This window comes from Camelus bactrianus, chromosome 25, assembly GCF_048773025.1.
Source record: "Camelus bactrianus isolate YW-2024 breed Bactrian camel chromosome 25, ASM4877302v1, whole genome shotgun sequence".
Classification (NCBI taxonomy): domain Eukaryota; kingdom Metazoa; phylum Chordata; class Mammalia; order Artiodactyla; family Camelidae; genus Camelus; species Camelus bactrianus.
Genome location: NC_133563.1, coordinates 38,542,311 through 38,561,326, shown reverse-complemented (window position 1 = coordinate 38,561,326; position 19,016 = coordinate 38,542,311). Strand labels below are relative to the sequence as shown.

At 62.4% G+C, this 19,016-nt stretch overlaps 1 protein-coding gene across 9 annotated transcripts in view; it reads right to left on the bottom strand.

The window, feature by feature from the left end:
* Positions 1 to 31: 31 nt before the first annotated feature.
* Positions 32 to 19,016, bottom strand: part of MROH1 (maestro heat like repeat family member 1) — a 65,914-nt gene continuing 46,929 nt past the window's right edge. For 3 of the 9 annotated variants that reach the window (XM_074352714.1, XM_074352718.1, XM_074352717.1), the window contains 20 exons: positions 18,738 to 18,860; positions 18,513 to 18,592; positions 18,316 to 18,427; positions 18,118 to 18,213; positions 17,469 to 17,588; positions 15,287 to 15,422; positions 15,090 to 15,202; positions 13,996 to 14,148; positions 9,358 to 9,512; positions 6,719 to 6,884; positions 6,066 to 6,262; positions 2,976 to 3,113; positions 2,440 to 2,554; positions 2,057 to 2,203; positions 1,657 to 1,845; positions 1,242 to 1,397; positions 1,037 to 1,171; positions 863 to 965; positions 727 to 792; positions 32 to 304 (listed from right to left, as the gene is read on the bottom strand). In XM_074352714.1, coding sequence (XP_074208815.1) covers positions 219 to 304; positions 727 to 792; positions 863 to 965; positions 1,037 to 1,171; positions 1,242 to 1,397; positions 1,657 to 1,845; positions 2,057 to 2,203; positions 2,440 to 2,554; positions 2,976 to 3,113; positions 6,066 to 6,262; positions 6,719 to 6,884; positions 9,358 to 9,512; positions 13,996 to 14,148; positions 15,090 to 15,202; positions 15,287 to 15,422; positions 17,469 to 17,588; positions 18,118 to 18,213; positions 18,316 to 18,427; positions 18,513 to 18,592; positions 18,738 to 18,860 — 2,586 coding nt within the window. In that variant the 3' untranslated portion in view covers positions 32 to 218. The other 6 variants (XM_074352715.1, XM_074352719.1, XM_074352716.1 and 3 more) reach the window with 5 other exon arrangements.

The following is a 19,016-nucleotide window of genomic DNA, read 5'->3' as shown; positions in this document are numbered from 1 at the left end:
CTGACCTGTCCAGAAGGAGCAGCCACATCGCTGTGTCACCTGCTCAGCAGCAAATGGCTTTATTGGGCAGGGGGGGGATGGCAATTGGCCCGCCTTGCGTGGCCCCAGTCCTCCCTTGCTGTGTGGGTGCAGGGGCTCCCCACTCCATCCTTGGGCAGGGGGCTGTGTCAGAGCCCCAGGCTGGTATTGCTTGTAGGGGTGGTGCTGGCATGGGAGCCTCAGGCGAACTTCACCAGGCGGCCCAGAGCCTCAGCAGCCTTGGCGCGCACCACGGGGGCTGGGTCCTTGAGCAGGAGCTGGAGGGCTGGGGGACAGGGAGCTGCTGCTGGCGGCGCCTTTGTGGCCCTTTGAGGCCTGACTCAAACCCCCTGACAGCTGCAGCTAAGGGTGGTTCCCCCCTTCCCGAGAACTGAGCCCCGGGGGCCAGGACCCTGAGGCTCACACCCCTCCCTGTGCGTGGGGCCGCCCGCCCACCGCCCTCCTAAGACAGGCCTCTGCCGGCAGGGTTCAGGAGCCAACGGAAAGATAGTTTTTCCTTTTTTAGTGTTTTTTAAGCTCTTTTGGAACAGTTAAGAAGTTTCCGTGAATTACTAGAGACGATGAGGTCACCAGTGACAGGGAAAAAATCCTTGAAATCCAGGAAAATCACTTAGTCCCCCCTGGTGCCCACAGGGTCAGTGGCCGGCGTGGTGGGGGTGGGCGGGGCGGGGGTGGGATGGGGCTCACCCTGGAGGAGCTGCTCCAGGTCCACCTGTGGCTGCTGCTCCGCCTCCATGTGCAGCACCAGGAACCCTGCGGGTAGTGGGGAGGCGGAGGTCAGGGTCGGTTCAGGTGGGGCGTGGGGCCCCCAGGCAGTGTTTACCTGTGAGCATGGGGGCGGCAGCCCGGACGTCGTCCCAGCTGCTCTTGAAGTAGAAGAGGCTGGTGCTCATGAGGCGGCCCAGCAGGTCCGGGAAGTGGTGCGTCTGCAAAGATGCCATCAGGCCGGCTCTGCCCTCCTGTGCCTGCAGCCCCGCCCCTCGGCCCCGCCCCTCACCAGGTGCTTGCAGGTGGTGTTGAGGAACTCTCCGAAGTGCAGGCCCCGGTCTTCCTGTAGGTGCTTCTGGAACACGGCTGCCAGCTCCTCACACTCCAGGTTGGGGCCGCACATGCGCAGGGCGAACCTGCAGGCCTGCAGGGCACTGGCTGAGCCTGGCGTCTGGAGCCCTGCCGGGCTGGCCCAGCCCCCACAGGCTACTCACTGCGGCCACTGCGGCCTGGGGGTCCCGCAGGTGCAGCAGCAGGGGTGCCAGCCCACCAACAACCTGCTCCAGGAAGATGTCCTCGCAGTCCCCGTGGCAGGCCTTGTTGAGGTGTCCAAAGAGGCGGATGGACGCAGAACGAAACTCCATCTTATCCTGTGGGGCAGCAGGTGTCACCTGGGGCCTCCCAGCCCTGCCCATCGGTTGACACCAGGCCCCTGGGGCAGGGAGAGACAAGAGAGCACTGGGAGGTTGGGCCAGGGCCCTAGAGCCTGCGGTGGTGACCCGACTCATGGGACCCAGGGGGCAGGGGCTTACGGCTCAAGGAGGGGGTAGCAGGAGGGTCAGGAGCTAGGCTGGCCTGGCCAGGGCAGGGACGTTGGGCCTTGGGGTGCCCACCCCCAGCCCAGCCTACGCTGTCGAAGAAGGGCCGGACGCGGATGGCGATGTGCAGCAGCACCGAGCGCAGGTCCCAGGCCTCTGCCAGGTCCAGCAGCCTTGCGAGGCCCACCATGGCCTCCAGGGCCACCAAGCTGTGTGGGTCATCCCCGTCGTCCAGCCCACCAATCATGGCCGTCAGGAGCTGGGGGCCATGGGCCCGCACCTGGAGAGGCCACGCTCACCTGTGTCCCGGGTCGCAGGTGTGCCCAGCATGTACCATAGACAGGCCCAGCCCCCAACCCCGCAGGCTTGCCCCTCCTGGTGCTGCCACCCCCAGGCTCCTCCCAGCTTGTCCCCACCGCCCATGCTGCGTCTGCCGGGGCCTCCTCACGGACCACGTCTCCAGGCCCCTCGGGGCGGGCCGGCCAGCTCACCTTGTCAGGGGAGCCAACAGCAACATTGGCCAGGCCTCGGAGCACCAGCCTCCGCACGCTGGCACACCTGTCCTTCTGCCGCGCTGCCAGGTTGTCCAGCAGCGACTCCAGGAGCATCAGGTCGTTCACCACGTTGCTGCCGAGCAGCTGGAGGCAGAGGCACTCTGACCACCGCCCCCCCTCCACTGAGCCCAGGGCCCGCCCCCACCACACGGTCCGAGTCCAAGGTCACTGACTGAGTGCGTGTGGTGAAGACTGGCTGAGGGCCCCTGGCCTCCCTTTGTCCTTGTGTGGTTCCGGCCAGGGAGGCCAGAGCCTGCCGAGAGGGAGGGCTTCCCCCTTTGGCCAGGCCCTGTCCGTGGTGGAGAGCAAGTGGCTCCTACCTCAGCCAGGAAGGCTGTGGAGGTGACCCTCTGGATCTCGTACACGCTGCTCTGTGTGCTGAACAGTGCCTTCACCACCGGGGGCAGCCGGGGGCCTGCGGACTTGGCCATGGCACTGGGGAAGGAGGCCACACTGGGCTACCCCAAGCCCACCCCACCACAAGCCAGCACCCACTGGACCTGAGATGCTGCCACCTGCCTAGCTCCCAGGCCCCGCACACCCTCCCTCCCTCCCAGACACGCCCCTCCCAGCCCGCCTGGCCAGGCCTTCAGAGGAACCTGCACTCTGAAACACACACACACAACTTAGAGAACACAGCTGCCTTCATGGCCTCCCTACCAGCCCAGCCCAGCCCAGCCCAGCCCAGCCGAGGCCCCAGGCAGCCCTGGAGGCCAGTGCACCTGCTCCTCATGCTGAGCCCACCTGCTCAGGCAGCTCAGCCCCTCCCCAGTGCCCCTGGGGTCCCAGGGCCATAGGTGGTGCTTGGCAGCTTGGCCAGCGTGGGGGCTGGTGCACAAGGGCACAGCCTGCTCACCTGGCCAGCCGGGTGACCCCCTCCTCGTGCCCGGCTGAGGTCCCGAGCAGCTCCCAGCCTCCCTCCAGCTCCATGTGCTGCACCACATCCTCGCTACCGCCTCGGAGCAGCATGGCCCGCAGCGCATCCACGGCAGAGCTGTGGACACAGGGGTGTGGCTGTTGCTGGCAGGGCGCCCAGCCAGAGACCCTGGTGCGCACTTGGCTCTACGCCCCACGTGCACATGCAGACCTGTGCTCTTGGCAGGGGTGTCCCAGGGCTACGCAGCCTGCACCCTCCTAACAACACCCGATGGGGTGCAGGCACTGGGCTCTCTCCACCCCCTCAGCTGGGCACCACTCCAGTGGCTTTGGACCCCCCTGGTCTTAGGCAGATGGCACCTGTCCCCCACCCTGCTGAGGGGCATTTGGGGGACCTCTGGAGCAGACAGAGCCTTCAGATGCTTTTAGCGTAATAACCAGCTGCTTTTTTTCACTTGCCTTAAAGACCTTCATTTGATTTAAAGAAAAAAAAAAATGGAGAAAATTCTGCATAGAAGTGAACCCCAAAGGCAGATCAGGGTCTGACTGCTGCCTGGGCTGGGTGTGGAACCCCAGTGTGGGAGGCGGGTACCCCTTCTGGGCCAAGTGCCTGTACAGTCTGGGCAACCAAGGATCACATCCGCAGCCCCCACTCCTGCACCTGGACACGGACACACACACACACACACACACGCGCGCGTGCGCGCACGCACGCACGCACGCACGCACACACACACACACACACACAGCCTATTCCTGCACCTCAGAAACCTTGCCTTGCACAGCCACACCCAGCCCTGGACGTCCGAGCCCTGCCCCACAGAGACCACCAGGCTGCCCTGCATGTGGAGAGACCCCGGCTCCACAGCTAGAACGTGGCCCAGAGCTGGAACTGGTGGCTGCAGAGCATCCAGCTCAAGCCATGCCTTGCTTCCCCCTCTCCCCCGACACTGGCCACTGCCCACGTGTGTCAGGCCCCACACCGGCCTGTGGACGGGTGTGTCCACGAGGCATTGTCCCTGGGGCCCCTGGCCAAGGGCAGATGCCTGCCCCCAGGGCAGTGCGCTGGGCCCAGCACAGGGCAGTCAGGGGTCAGTTGCAGGTGCTCTTCTCCTGACCTTGAGAGCTCAGCGGCTGGGGTGCAGGGGCAGTGGGGGGGGCAGGGGGTTTGGAGCACGAGGGCCAGGCCTTGCTGGCTGCGTGGTGGGGCCTCACATACATCTGAGGAGGGGCAGGGTGGGTACAGGAGAACCTGGCAAGCTATTTTGGGGCCCTGTGACTGGTCCTGTGAGATTTCCAGACCAGTCCCGTATCAAGAGCAAGGGCCCTGGGCCACGCAGGGGTCCTTGGGGTCCAAGACCAGGGGTTTCAACAGCCCAAAAAGCAGATGCTGGTGGGCTCGCCTGAGCCCAGCAGCATGTACACAACCGACTGCCCTCACCCTGGCTCAGCCCCATCCCCAGTCACCTTGGAGATGTCAGCAGGGTTGGTCTGGTGTCTGCCTACAGCTGGACAGGCTCCCCGTGAGCCCCCACCGTGTCCCCTAAGACAGCCACAGCTGGGCCCCGTCCCCAAAGAAAGCACTAGAAGGGCACTGTCCCCAAAGCCCTGTGTTTCCTGTGGAGGGCCCACACTGACTGCAGGCACAGAAGAACCATGCCGGCCACTGTGGTCACTGGACAGGAGTCCCTCACCACAGGATGTAGGCCCACAGGGCCACGGCCAGTCCGGGCTGGTCCCCAGCCCACACCCAGGCCCAGCAGCTCTGCCGGCCCCACAGCCCACTACAGGCCTCGAGGCTCGGCCAAGGCGCCATCTAGACCAGGATGGGCCGGGCATGCTCGGGGCAATCGGTGGCTGGCTGCCTACAAACCAGAAGTGGTGGGGGGCAGGCCTGGGTTAGGAAGAGGTCAAGCACCTCGATGAGGGTGCCCCCACCCATTCACCCTGCCGCCTGGAATTTCGGTGGCTGCGATATTTGCCGGGGTCTGACTCGCTGGCTGATGGCCCCCTTCAGAGCCAAGGCCTGGGCCCAGCTCTGCACGTGTCCAGGGCAGGGGTGGCAGCCCAAGGACCCCTGTTGGGGGCGTCGGGCTCGCTGCCCCCACAGCTCACAGACCACAGCGCTGCGTCCCAGCATGCCAAGCCCAGGGCTGGTCGGGCCGGTGTCCGCGGGTCCGTTCACATTTTCCACTTGGTCTGTGCAGAGTCGGGCCGTCCCTGGCATGCAGCCTTTGCTGGAGTTTACGAGTCGGTTCTGTGATGGAGCAGCCCCGCAGGGGGTGGGGCGAACTGGCGCTACCCTTCATGTGTCCCCAGCTAAGGGGCACCTCCGACCCCGGACACTGGGGATGGGTGGGGAGATGGCCAGGCTCACTGTCACTCAGGCTCTGCTGGCCCCAGACCGCTGTTTGGAGCCTCAAGTGCCACCGCGAGGGCCCAGGAATGGCCCAGGGCCAGGCCAGGCAGGCAGACAGCTGGGCTACCTCGGCTCTGCACCCAGTGCCCACAACAAGCGGCTCCCCACTACAGCCCTGGTTTTCTGCTCCAGGACCCCAGAGTCGCAGGCCCCAGCGAGAGCTGAGGGAAGGGCCGGCACGGGCTGGGGCGGGCGGCCTGGTGCGCAGCTGGGCCCTCCCCAGGGGACAGGCTGGGGCCAGCCAGGTGAGAGGGCCCCCAGGGGGAGGCCGTGAGGCCGCTGCAGAGTTCGTCTAAGATGGGGCCCTAATCAAGCGTAGAAAGGGCCAGGACTTGGGGCTGGGGACCGAGGCGGCAAGGACAGGGTTGTGGGTGGGGCTCACTCAGACCCTGCCACACCCCAAACGTTCCTCGAATTCCGCCTTCCCAAAAAAGGCACAGCTTGGGACTCACGTGATGTCCCTGGAAAGCTCCACAGACGTGCAGCCGCCACCCCCATGGTCCCCATCCTGACAGACATCATCAGAGGAGGTACTGCCCCCTTCCCGGGGCACAACTCCTGGGCCCTCCCCACCACCTGAGGCCCTTTCTGCTATCACTGCCCGCATGAGCCTGTGCTCACGGGAGGGGCGAGAGCTGAGGACCTGCTTACCTGCAGGGCTCAAGGCTCCTGGAGGCCAGGCCCGAGCCGGTGCTCCTCCTCTCCTTGGCCTGCAGGTTCCGGGGCAACTGGACGCCCACGGTGCAGCTGACACGCAGCAGAAGCGCTGCAAACAGCTGGGGGTAGAGCTCCAGCACGGCGGGCCTCGACGCTGGGGTGGATGCGACCTCGTACAGTGCACAGGTGGCCTGGGGACAGGGGCCGCCTCAGCCTCACCCCTCCCCCTGGGGCCAGGCACGGTGACGGCCGGACCCTGCACCCCAGCACCCAGCAGGCGCCCCGTGCCATGGGAGGGCAGCATGGCCGCCGGGCCGGCCTCCCACCATCTGCTCTTGGCTCCTCCGCAGGGAGGAGGAGGAGATTCTCACAGCTGCCTTACTGTGGAAACGCTGCCAAGCTGGGTTAATTTTTTTTCCTCGGGATGAAACAGAGTGGTCTCCCTTGAGGACCAACACCTGCAAGGCCTTTACGAGCCTGGGCTCTGAGCTCCCCGGCTCCGTGGCCCCAGTCAGCCACCAGGTGCCTGGGGGGTGGCACCCAGGCCCTCTGTGGGGTCCTCCCACCTGCGACAATGCAGCCCTTCGCCCGGCCTCACCAAGCAGGGAGGAGGGGAACGGGCCTGCGCGGCCGCCAGCCCTACTCACCGCGAGGGGCAGCAGGGTGGCCACACGGGTGGGGCAGGAGTTCAGCAGGAAGGCCCGGCTCTCCTTGAATGGGACGTCCCTGCTTATCTTTTCCAGGAGCAGCCCCAGGACCTGCGCAGTGAGCCCAGGCTCCACGGCCAGCGCCCGCCACAGGGTGCAGGTGTGGCTGGAGCGGAAGGAGGGTGGTTACTGCTATGCCACTCCTGGCCCTGGCTCCACAGCCCTGGTCGTGCCTGCCAGACTCAGCTCCAGCCATGCAGCCAGGGGGCACCCTGATCTCAGAGCTGAGCTCACTCTCTGTGAGGCCCAGGGGCCCATGACCAGGCTGCACCGTGGTGAGCAGAGTTGGCAATAGAGGGCAGGAGAGCTCAGTGGAACGGGGCGGAGGGGGAACGGGGGACAGCGGTGTCCCCTAGCAGCTGCCAGAAGCAGATGCTAGGCCGGCCTGGAGGAGGCAGCGTCGCCCCAGGCATTGGTGCCACCTAGAACTAGCGTCCCCAGGGTGAACAGCAGCGCGTGGCCAAAGAGCAGCAGGGAGGGAGGTCAGGCAGGGGCGGCGGCGCAGGGCAGCCTGCAGACCCTAGGCGCCCAGCCTCGGGAGGTGGCTCTGCTTCACGTGATTATAGAGACACGCTCCCAATATCAAGCAGGGACCGGGCATTCTAAAAACAGCAAATTTGGAAGAGAACCCACAGCCCTTGAGAAGGGAGACTCAGCACTCGGTGGGCTTATTTGGCACCAGCCTGGATGCAGCAAGAGAGAGAAACAGTGACCTGGAAGACAAGCAGAAGGAGTTACCCAGAAGCCAGCAGAGAGCACAGTGCTGTCCAGAGGACAGAGCGAGAAGGGCAGGTGGGAGGCGAAGGTCTGACAGACGTGGCATCTGAGCAGAGAGACCGTGTCTGAAGGGCAGAGCTCGGGGACGCTCACAGCTGATGACAGACACCAAGTCACAGGCTGGAGGAGCCTGGCAGCCGCCGAGCAGGATGAAGGAACAGACCCCGCCAGCCACACGTGAAATTGTTCTGGACCCGTGGGAGCCAGAAAGTGACACGTCTCTTACTCGGACGTATAGAAAACATGTGCCAACCTTGAGTCCAAACTCAGCCAGACAACCTTGGAAAAGGACAGCCGACCAGACGCACAGGGCGGGGAGGCTGCGGCCCGCGGGCCCTGCACAGGCTCCAGGGCTGTGCTCCCGCCGGAAGTGTGAGTTGGAGATCGAGGCTGAGACTGAGGAGACTGGTGCCCACGCCTGGCAGGACCCCGCCCAGGACCCCGCCGTGCCCAGACTGCCCGCGCGGGTCTCTGCAGTTACAGGACAGAGGTGGCCTCGGACCCAATAGCCTGCAGCCGCTGTTGCCCATGGCAGGTGACTTAATACACTCCTCCTCTGTTCTCCTATTTTCTCTCTGGTAAAGTCTTTTACCAACCCGCATGTCACTGGCTCAGGGACCAGCCCCCATTGTGTCCCTGACAAAGTTCACGCCATCTTCCTGTCATAGGTCCCCCCAGGGCCCGCGGGTGGCCTGTGTGCTCCTCTGGGAGAGGGACGCGCAGGGAGGCACGCAGGGCCCAGCGGGGGTGGTGGGCAGATCCCACCGCACAGGCGGCCACGGTCATGATGGGCTGGGGCAGAAGAGCCCCGGCTCCCCAGTCAGGAGACCTTGCTGCCCAGGGGCGCCAGCACGCAGCCCTTCTCCAGGCGACCACCAGGAGAACAGAGTGCATAGCTTCCCGACAAACTGAGGGGAAATGTGAAGTTGTGAAAAAGATCCTGTCAATCTAAAGAAGGGACAAGAAAGAAGGTAAAGGAAGAAGGACACGCGAGACCAAGAGCAGACACAAAGCACCACAGCGGGTTTAAGCAGCCAGCAGCGCGGTAGGACGCAGCCGTCACCACTGAGGAGCGCGTCCGCGGTGCCAGGGCAAGCAAAGGCTGACGGCGGCGGGCGGCGGGGGAGACCCCAGGCAAACGCCCTCCGTGCGCTTGGCGCAGAGGGTCCCTGGAGAGGAGGATGTGGACAGTGAACCCGGGGCCCTGAGTGGCGCCCCAGCATCTAAGTGAGAGCAAAGCCTGCAGCAGGAGCCCATGTCTTGACAGCAGGTGCAGGCACGTTGGGGCCACCGGGGCCAGAGCTGCAGCGAAGTGACGTGCCACCTCGCCTCCCCAGCATGCCGGCCTCCACCCACGACATGGACAGCAGAGAAAGGCAGGACCAGCGGGCAATGGCCACCTGGAGGCTTTAGTGCAGAGGCCCCAGGGGACGAAGTCCTGCCATTTGGAACTGAGGTCGGCAAGCTCAGAGCTGGGAGTGCAGGATGGGGACCCTTCCTGATTGGAAGAGGGGCCTGGCCCCAGGGTTCTGCTCACAGCTGGTGGTGGACGCCCTGAAGAAAACCAGCTGGAGCACTGGTCAGCAGAGCCAGGAGCGAGCCAAGGGTGCCCACTGCAACCCAGGGCCATGGGAGCAGCCTCGGGCCCACAGACGAGGCAGGCACAACCACCCCCACTGGGGCCCGTAGGCTCTATGCAGAGGAGCTGGGACGCAGGGACGGGTGGGGGCTGGGGTCACAAGAGCACCACGCTGGGCAGGACGGACCCCGTCCACCCCAGCAGGCTGGTGGGCACTGGGTACCTGTCAAAGGGCAGGGGGCTGCCCAGGAGGCTGGACACAACGGCGGCGCGGTGCTGGCTCGCCAGAAGGTACACACTGTGCTGCGCGGCCTGCAGGACGTGCTCCTCCCGGGTCTCCTGCAGCTTGGAGCGCAGCACGCTCATGATCTCGGGCACCTGCGGGTGACGGGCTGGGTGGTCAGGCCCGCAGTGCACTCACCCATGCCAGGAGCCAACCTCACATGGCCAGGGTGCAGGGGGCCTGGGGGAGGGTGGTCCCTGAGAGCAGAGCTGGAGCCAGAGCCCCGGGATCTTGGTGCTGGGACACAGGCCCAGACCCACGTGGCAAGTGACAGGAGCCCAGGAGGGGCCTGCTGGGAGGAGGGGCTTGTGCAGAGCAGAGCCAGGAGGGGAAGGCCACTGGCATGAGCACTGAGGCTTCCAGGGTGACCCAGCCTCTGGCCGCTAGAGGCCCACAGCGCCCGCCCCACCTCTGCCTGGTGAGCGTGGAGGGGAGCAGTGTGCTGGGCGGGGCCAGGGAGGGGCGCTGTGCCCAGGCTGAGGCGGAGCTGGGCTGGGAGGGAGGACCCCAGCCTCAGTCGGAGTCTCCAGGCAGCTGTGCAGGCCTGTTCCCACGCAGGGGGCGCTGGCGGGAGGCGGTGCTGAACCGGCACGCTTGGCAGTGGCTGAGTGGGTCTTGCTCGTCACGCTCAAGAGCAGGGATGTCCACAGACAGATGGGCCAGGACCGTCCACCCACGGTCACCACTGAAATTGGACAGACCGTCTCCTGGGAGGGGCGCCTGGCTCCCCTCCACTCCCCTGGCCGAGGGCCGGGGGGCTTGGTCACCTTTGTGGTCAGGAGCCCCGACTTCCCACTGCACTGATGTGGGTGGGAGCAACATCCTCAGGGACCCATCCTTTTACCAGAGGGCGTCCAGTGCTCGGGGCACAGCTGCTCACAGACGTGCCTCGCAGTATTTCAAACCTCTTGTGTGTGTACTTTCCCTCTTCTTCGCTTTGCATTTTTGCTTTTTCTGGCATTGGTTCTTTTCCTAAGACACATCTTTCCGAGGCTCTTCCTAACTGCTTCAGTGGCTTCTCCCCTTCCTGCTGTGTCGTGCTGGCCTCTGTGCGTCCCTTTCAAGGTGCCCGGGAGCAGCCTGACTCTGTGTTCCTTCTGAACCGAGACAGAGCTAGTCTTTTTCACTTTGCCGAATGTCTTCAAGGCCCCTCCTGGTTGTGGCCGGTGTGAGTACGTCACTTCCTTTTGCTGCCGAATGGAGGCAGGTCTCACTGGACAGACAGGCTGTGTTTACTGTTTACTGACCCGTTCACTGATGGGCTTGGGGTTGTTTCTACTGCGGGGCTGCCAGGCGTGTGCACGTTCAGGGCTTGGAGGCACGGTGCCGTCCCCCTTGGCTACCAGGAGCGGAACTGCGGGTCGTGTGGCGACTTTTAGCCTCTGTCAGGATGGCTCTACGGTGGTGGCTCCATTTTCTACTCCCACCTGTCTGTTTCGGTCTATCCTTTCCTGTTCCCCTGCCCGTCCCCTGCACGCTCCTCCTGCCTCCCAGCCTGGGAGGGACGGTCTTGCCAGACTGTCCTCTACAACCACGGCGTGCTGGAGAGGGGGCTCAGTCCAGTAACAGCTCACCTCCTAAGACCCCCTCTCTGATTTGATCTCAGAGGAATTCAAAGTCCAACAGTGGCCAGGTGTCTCAACAGGCTGGCTGCCAGAGCCTCTCAGGACAGGAGAGAAAACGGTGGCCTGCCATGACCCCCATGGGGCCGGATGCCAGCGTCCAGGTCACTTGAGAGCTGCAGGCAGGCGCCAGGTGAGGCTCAGGGACAGCACCCTCCAGTGGGGTGCTGAGAGAGTCACCTGGAGAAGACCCACAGCTCCAAGAGGCCAGCATCCACCTCAGGATGCTGGGCCCAGGGAGAGGCACCTGGATTTACCAAGAACAGGTGGGGCTCAAAACTATTAGGAAACTCCTAGAAGAAAACAGGGGAAAATCCTCAGGACATTAGACTTGGCAGTGATTTCTCGGATGTGACACCCAAAGCACAAGAAACAAGCAGCAGAAACAGACATGGGGGGAGGGTGGCGCTCAGAGGTAGAGCACGTGCTTAGCATGCACGAGGTCCTGGGTTCAGTCCCCAGTACCTCAATTAAATAAATAAGAAAGTAAATAAACCTAATTACCCCCCCCAAAACCCAGACATATGGGACTATATCAAACTTTAAAACCTTTTATGCATTAGAGGACACAATCAAGACAGAAAAGGCAGCCTACGGAATGGGAAAAAATATTTGCTAATCATACATCTGATAACGTGGTCACACCCAGAATATATAAGAACTCCTACAATTCAACAACAGCAAAAAAATGAAATAACCTGATTTTACAACAGGGAAAGGACATTAACAGACATTCCTCCAAAGAAGACGTACAAATGGCTGACAAGTATATGGAAGATGCTCGGCGTCACTAATTCCAAGGGAAACACAAGTCGAAACCAACATGAGAGACCGCCTCACAGCCCTCAGGACCGCTACTATCAGAAAAGCAGGCAGCAGCAAGAGCTGGCGAGGACGCGCAGAAACGGAGCCCTTGAGCCCCGTTCATGGAGATGCAGTTTGGGCAGCCACTATGGAAAGCCGTGTAGCGGGTCCTCAAAACCTCAACCTAGAACCGCCATGTGATCCTGGAATTCCACTTCTGGGTATTTACCCAGAAGAAGCCAGGATCTAAAGGAGATATGCATCCAGCCATGTTCCCGGCAGCATCATCCACAGTAGCTAAGAGGCGGAAGCAGCACAAGTGTCCAGGGACAGATGAGAGAGTAAAGAAGACGCAGTGTATACACACATACACCGGGACCACCGGTGGCCACTGCTTGCAGCTTGGCCTGTCCCCTTCCACACGCACAGAGCCACCAGGGCACCTTCCCACCATTCAGATCCGAACCGGGAGCCCCACTGAGTGCAAAATAAAATCCAAACCTTCGCCCATCAAACCCTGACTATCCATCACAGCTGTGCCCTCTTCCCCGTCCTCCTTTCCCAACCCCCTTCCACTCCCAGGTCCGACTGGCCTGACACCCCCATACCCTCAGCCCCGGGCTGAGGGCCCCGAGAGGCACACCCTCCTCTCCAGGTGCCACACCACACACGGCTGCATCAGCACATGGCTCTCCCTCCCAAGCTCTCCCCTCCTCTCCATCGGCAACTCCTGCTCGCCCCTTGCTGAGAAAATATTTGCACTATATACACCCAATATAGAACTGTATTCACAATATATAAAGTGCTTCCACAAATCAATAAAAAAGCACAGACAAGCCAGCACAGAAGAAAAATGGGCAAGGCTGGTGTCTGCACAGAGGAGGATGTCTGAGTAGCTAGGAAAGGTGCAAAAGTGTTCCACTTCCTAAGCCACCAGAGAAATGCAAACAGAACTCTAATGTGAACCTGCCCCACACCCATTAGAAAGGACAGAAACGGTGTTGGCAGGGATGTGGCTTGCCAGAGCCTCACTTGGGGCCAGTGGGAGAACTGTCCCCTGTCTGGAACGCCATCTGGCAGCCCTGGGACAGCTGCACAGTGGCTTCTCCCGCAGGCCCCAGGCTCTCTCCTGGCTGTGTCTCCAACCAAAATGCCTGTCAGGTCCAGAGGAGCTGGACTCTGGCATCATCTTCAAGACAGTGCAGATCGGGAGCCGCCCAAGGTCACTGAAGCAGGCGAGCGAGTGTGCGTGACACATGAAGGAGTGATGCGTATGGAGACAGAGGGACGTTTGGGCCAGGCCCAGGGAACGCACGTGGTCTCACGGGCTGCTGCCGTGCGGGGCCAGACATGCGGGCATCTTCCCCATGAGGTACATCCCAGGCCACACTCTGTACTTCAGGGGGTGCTGGCACCCTGTGGGGGGTCAGCTGGGGGTACGAGGGGCTCTGGAGTTGGTGATTCAGCTCCTGCACGTCTGTGGGAACCCCCAAGGCCGTGCACTTAGGACAAAGCCCCTTTTCTGCAGGTATGCCTCACTTTGTATCTCCCTCCAGGCACACAGGGACCCTGGGCTAACTGGGTCGCCAGGATTCACGTCCAGACCTACGAGGACCTGAGCACATCTGACACAGTGGCTGCCCGGGCACGTTTGGAAACACGTGGGCAGCCACATGAGCTCACAGCCAGAGGGACTCAGGTGATGGGGTGAGGGTGGGCAGCACCCGAACGTCCTGGACACGGCCACTCGGGGCCAGGCCCGCTGTGGGGCCCTCCGTGGTGACCCTCTGGACCTGCGTCCTCACCAGAGACTGACAGACCTCAGCACCGGTGTTTTTTTCAGTTGCCTTTTTCTCCTTTACTTTCTGAGCAGTTACTTTCGCCAAATTCTGTCTTCAAACAGGAGAGGAAGAGCTGTCCAAATCAGGCCCGCAGGGACAAGGGACAGGGCATCGAGGGCCAAACCCCAACCAGGGGGGGGTCTTGTGAGTGGGAGTGGTGGGAGTCGAGTTGGATGTTAAGCCCCCATGTATCCAGCCCCGCCCACCCACTCTGGGCCAGTCCGGATATAACCACGCCCACGCCCCAGCCCCTCCCACCACGCTCCTGTCAGGCCCCGCCCACAGCGTGCCCTTGCGCAGCCTGGCCACACCTTCTCCAGGAGCATGTTGCCGCGCTCCTTCAGCAGGCAGTTGATCATGACCGTGGAGGCCCGGGAGCAGTTCTTGTCGGGGTCTCCCAGGCCCTCAAACAAGGTTAGCAAGAGGCTGATGAGTTGATCTGGCGGGAGGCGCTTGGCAATAATCTAGGAGGACAGTTGTGTCAGAAAGACTGGCAGGACAGGGGTCAGTGTCCCTTCCAGGCACAACATCCCGGGGGCCCAAGCTTCCTACCCCCTTGCAGGCTCCACAAGCCTTCAGGAGCTCCTGCACAGGAGCCCCCCATCCCAGACTGAAGCCTGGTCAGGTTCAGGATGCAGCCTCAGGGCCTCCAGGCCCAGGCTGCTTGGAAGTGGTCCCTGGGCAGCTTTGGGGCCCAGGACAGAGTGCCCTCCCTAAGGCTCCCCCTGACCAGTGGGGTGGGCTGGGGTGATGCTGCCACTCTAAAACTCTAGAATAGAGTCGAAGGCATGTAGGAGCATGTCCCGCCCCGGACCCTCAGGGACCCCCCAGCCCAGCAGAGACAAGAGCCCCTGCCGCTCCCTTCACATAACAGAGTGCAACCAGGAGCCAAAGCAGATAAAGGGAAAGTGCTACCCTACATACACAGAAGAAATAAAGGCATTAAAGTGGTTGACTATCCAGGATCATGTCTGATCCCAGACATGAAGTTCTCGCTCCGCCTGGACAGGGCTGGGTCTCTGCTTCCCAGTGGCTGAGTCCCCCCTCCCAGAAGGCCTGTGGACCCCCTTCCCTTCTTTCCTCTGCAGGAAAGAAAGCCTGCAGACCCCTGGGGGCCATTTTCAAACCCCAAATGGAATAAGAGCACTGCCCTGGCTCGGGGCTAACAGGGTGGGCTAGGGGCAGCCTTCTCAGCCCGCTGGTACCAGGAGCCCAGTCCTGGGTCCTGACTGCACCCTCTTGCTGTGCCTTTAGGGTGAACCCCCGGGAGTCCAGCAGGGTGATGGAGGCGGTGCTAGACAGCTAGCTCTCCGAATAAGACCTGCCCATGCTCGTGCCCACGGAGCACTTGAGGTGCGAGGAGGTGGCCCGGGGTCCCTCCCCTCAGTGGAGGCCCGGCAGGTACCTGGGCCACGCTGTGGCAGGTGTGGAAGAGGACGGCAGGGTCAGGGTGCACAAGGCCACGTTGGAGGGTGAGGAGCCGCTCAGCCACCTCGTCCCGGTAGTCCCGGGAGAAGCCTGCAGAGTCAGGAGGGAGCGTGGAGAGGGGCCCAGACTCCACTCCCTCAACCCCCAGGCCCCTCTGCCCCACCAGGGGCTCACCCTCGTAGCCCAGCTGGAGGTAGAGGAGGGAGTAGACGCAGTTGATGGCCTCCTGGCGGGTGGCAGGCCACAGGTCCGCACACCGTGGGGAGAAGAGGCCGACGAGGAGGCCCAGGTTGTGGAAGGGCACCAGAGCCTGGAGAGGCAGATTTGGGAGGTGCTGCGGGGACACTGGAGGGATTGCCAGGGAGGGACACTGGGGTGGGCAGGTACCACCTGTACCTCTTGAACCCAGATGTGGGCAGGAGTGTGACCAGGAGGGCAGCCCCTGTCCATCCCTTTGGCCAGCATGGCCCGTGTCCAGCTCCTCCCCTGGAGGTCAACCCTCACCCCACAAGTGTGGGTCCCTAAGAGGAGAAGAGGGCTGGGCAAGTTGGTATGTGCAGGCCCGGGGACGGTCGGGCTCTGCTGGTTCAGCTGACGCACATGGAGGGGTCCCTTCCCTAAAAGCAAATCCCCTGCCAGGTCGGGGGGTGCTGCATCGAATCCTTCCTGGGGATTCGTCCTGCCTGGGTCCTGGTCCTGTCTTTAGAGCCGTTTCTGCTCTCCCCAGAACCTTCCCCACCCTGCTCTCGGCAACTGGCCTTGCTTCCTACACTCCGGGCCTGGGGACATCCGTTACCCCCCCCAACACACGCCCCTCGGCCTTCCTGCCCCCACCGCCACTGCCACCAGGAGGCCTCCTTGGGAGGCGCCTGCAGCCCCCACTGCCCAGCACAGGCTCCTGAAGAAACTGCAGGGCTCCCAGGCTGCTGCTCTCCCCAGGTCACCACAGGGGTTTCCAGGAGGAGGGAGGTTGGAGCGCCAGGCGAAGATCACCAGCTGCTGCTCCTCTTAGTGAGGTTGGCTGCCTCGCTTATCGTGAACAAAAATGAACTCGAGTTGGACTAGGGTTACGTGAAAACCAGGCCACGAGAGAACCTGGGTGGGAAAAGCCCGTCTACACGTGCATGGAGGCTGAGGACATCATGAGGCCCGCAGACCCGGCCACACAAGGCAGAAGCGTGGACGTATTAAAACCAACAGGAGAAGAACTCTAGAACGTCCTAATAGACAAGAGGAAGGTGTCTGACCACGGCAGCTCTCTGTCTGTCCGCGATAAAAGTCCTCATTAAAACAAACAGACCGGTGCTTCTGGAATGGATAGGAAAGTAAGTGCTGCCAGCCAAACCCAGCACTGCACTTAGGAGGGAGGCCGCAGCGGCCCGGGCCACCGCCCACTCGCGTCTTCACGCCGGACGACCGTGCGGACTGACACGTGTGAGCACTGGGGAGGAAGGCAAAATTCTCAGCATTTGTAAACTGCAGTGGCTGTAATCTGAAGATTACAGAGGCCTGATTAAAAATTTATTAGAAATAACAAGGGAATCTTATAAACTACCCAGTTTCTAAGTATCCAAAAATCCACAGTTTTCTGCCTAGCAGTAATAAGCAATTATTAAATGCAATCGGAGAAGAAATCACACCGACAACAGCAACAAAACTTCGAGCCAGGACGTGCTTCTGAGGGGCCAGAGGGGTCTGGATGGAGAGACCTAACATTCAAACATGCTACTGCTCAGCAGCAGAACCCATCAGGTCCGCGCCCCATCAAAGCCGCGCCACGACCGTGTGAGCACTGCGTCCAGTCCACCCTAAATCCACCTGATTGATGGCCTTACAAGAACAACTGTGCAGTTCTGGAAAAGAGGGATCAGGAGCTACTTAATCACAGCAAACACTAAAACACACAATAACCGTGTGATTCTTGGACCAAGCCCCTTCCCATCCACTCTGACAGCCAAACAGTGTTTGCCTTTTCCACAACATCCCATGGGTTCAGGTCCCCCTGCCTTTGCTTGAAATGCTGCTTCTGCCTCGAATGCCCTCATTTTCTCCCTTCGCACCAGGGTACCCATCATTCCTTTGCTCATTTGGGAACCATATCACATGTTAGCCCTAGCTAAGGAGTGGGCTCCTGAGGACAATTCTGGCCCTGACAGGTCCTCCACCCACGGCCCCAGATAGAGGACCGTGGGACTGGTGGGGCTGCAGGATGAGCCCAGGGCAGCAGCTGGAGGAAGGCCAGAAAGCCTGGGGCACTCGGAGATATGAGGGCTGCACGCAGTGGTCCCCAAGCCAAGGGGCCAGGAATGGGCCAGGGCAGGGGAGCAGCTGTGTGGGTGGCCTCCTGGGTACTTACACTGACGTGCAAGTGCTCCAGGAAGTAGCGCAGCAGGCAGGCGCTCAGGCCAAGGGCCCGTCCCCGCTCGTGGCCCCGCGGGGACTTGATCCATGGGCTTAGGTGCTGGGGAAGAGGGGGCTTCACACAGGCGCCAGCTCGGACTCAGCACGGGACACTGGAGCCTACATACTGTGGGCAGGTCAGCACCCCTGCCGGGCCACCCTTTTGGGTGTGGGGGCCAGCGGGCCAGGTGAGGGCAAGCCACCTGCATAGTGCACCCCTGCCCCATCTCTATCCTGCTGGCCTGGCTCACGGCCATGGCCACGGCCACCCCATGTGCACCCAGAGCGAGCTGGGCCTACAGAGGAACAAGGTGTTCCGAGAAGGGGAAAAGTCCTACCCCAGGCCACTGCCCACCCATTCTGCCACCTCAGTGGCCCCAGAAGGGCTGGAGCTCACATCTGGGGCACCTTCCATCCCAGCACTGACCAATGGTAGGGACACGAGGACAGGCTCTGGGCCCCGTCTGGTCAAGGTCTACCCCTGTCGCATACCTGCCCAGACAAGAGGGGGTGCCGCCTGCCTGCTCACAGACCACCCACCACTCGCAGAGAGCACCAGACTGTCCCCACAGTGTCCCCCAGGGCAGGGCACACCCGCTGCACACCTCTACCATGACCTGTAGGCCCTGGGGGGTCATGTTCTGCTGAAGGAGGCTTGTCAGCAAGTCCTCAAGGGCCTGCATGGTGTCCAGGTACAGGGACTGCAACGAGAGAGGCCTCCAGTCCCGCTGTGACCCCGCCACCCCCACGGCCTCCCTGCTGCCCCCACGGGGAGGGGCACAAGGCAGGGACATGCTTGATACCTCCTGGTGGCCATCCTCCCCCTCAGGCTCGGGCAGCACAGCCAGGACGCTGTGTAGACAGCTGTGGACCAGATCCGCCTGCATCTGCTCTTCCAGCGCCGGCTTCAGGGAGCTGAGCCTGAGTTAAGGGCTCAGCCCACACCAGGCGCACATGGGTGGCCCCACAGGTGGCCCCGCGTGCCCGGACGAAAGGATACACCAGGTGAGTGCAGGCGAGCATGGCCTTCTTCCTAATGGGTGTTCTCAGGGAGTCTGGGGGCTCCGCCTTAATGAACTCCTAGGGAAGCAGCCACGTGACAGCCCTTGGCCAGAGCACCAGCCTGCCTGCCACTCAGGCGCTGGCTTGGGCTGCCTCTGTCCCTCAACCCACATGGGTGCTCCAGCCCTCCCGGGACCCAGCCAGGCCCCCGCCTGGCGCTCACCATCATCTGCGCCACCAGCTCCGCCTTCCTGGAGAAGTGGAAGGAGCTGCCCTGGGTGCTGCTGCAGATGGCCTGGCTGGCCATGCACACACTCTGCACGAGGCACAGCTTCAGGGCCGGGTCCTGGAGGGACACTGGGCTGCAGGAGGCCTCCAAGGCCCTCCGCCCAACGTGGCTCTGCCCTGAGGTGGCAGCCACTCCCTCTCGGCCCACGGGGCTGAGCCCATAAAGGGTCGTTGCCTATGGCAGCAAGGCCTGTCCACAGGCCCTGCCTTCCCC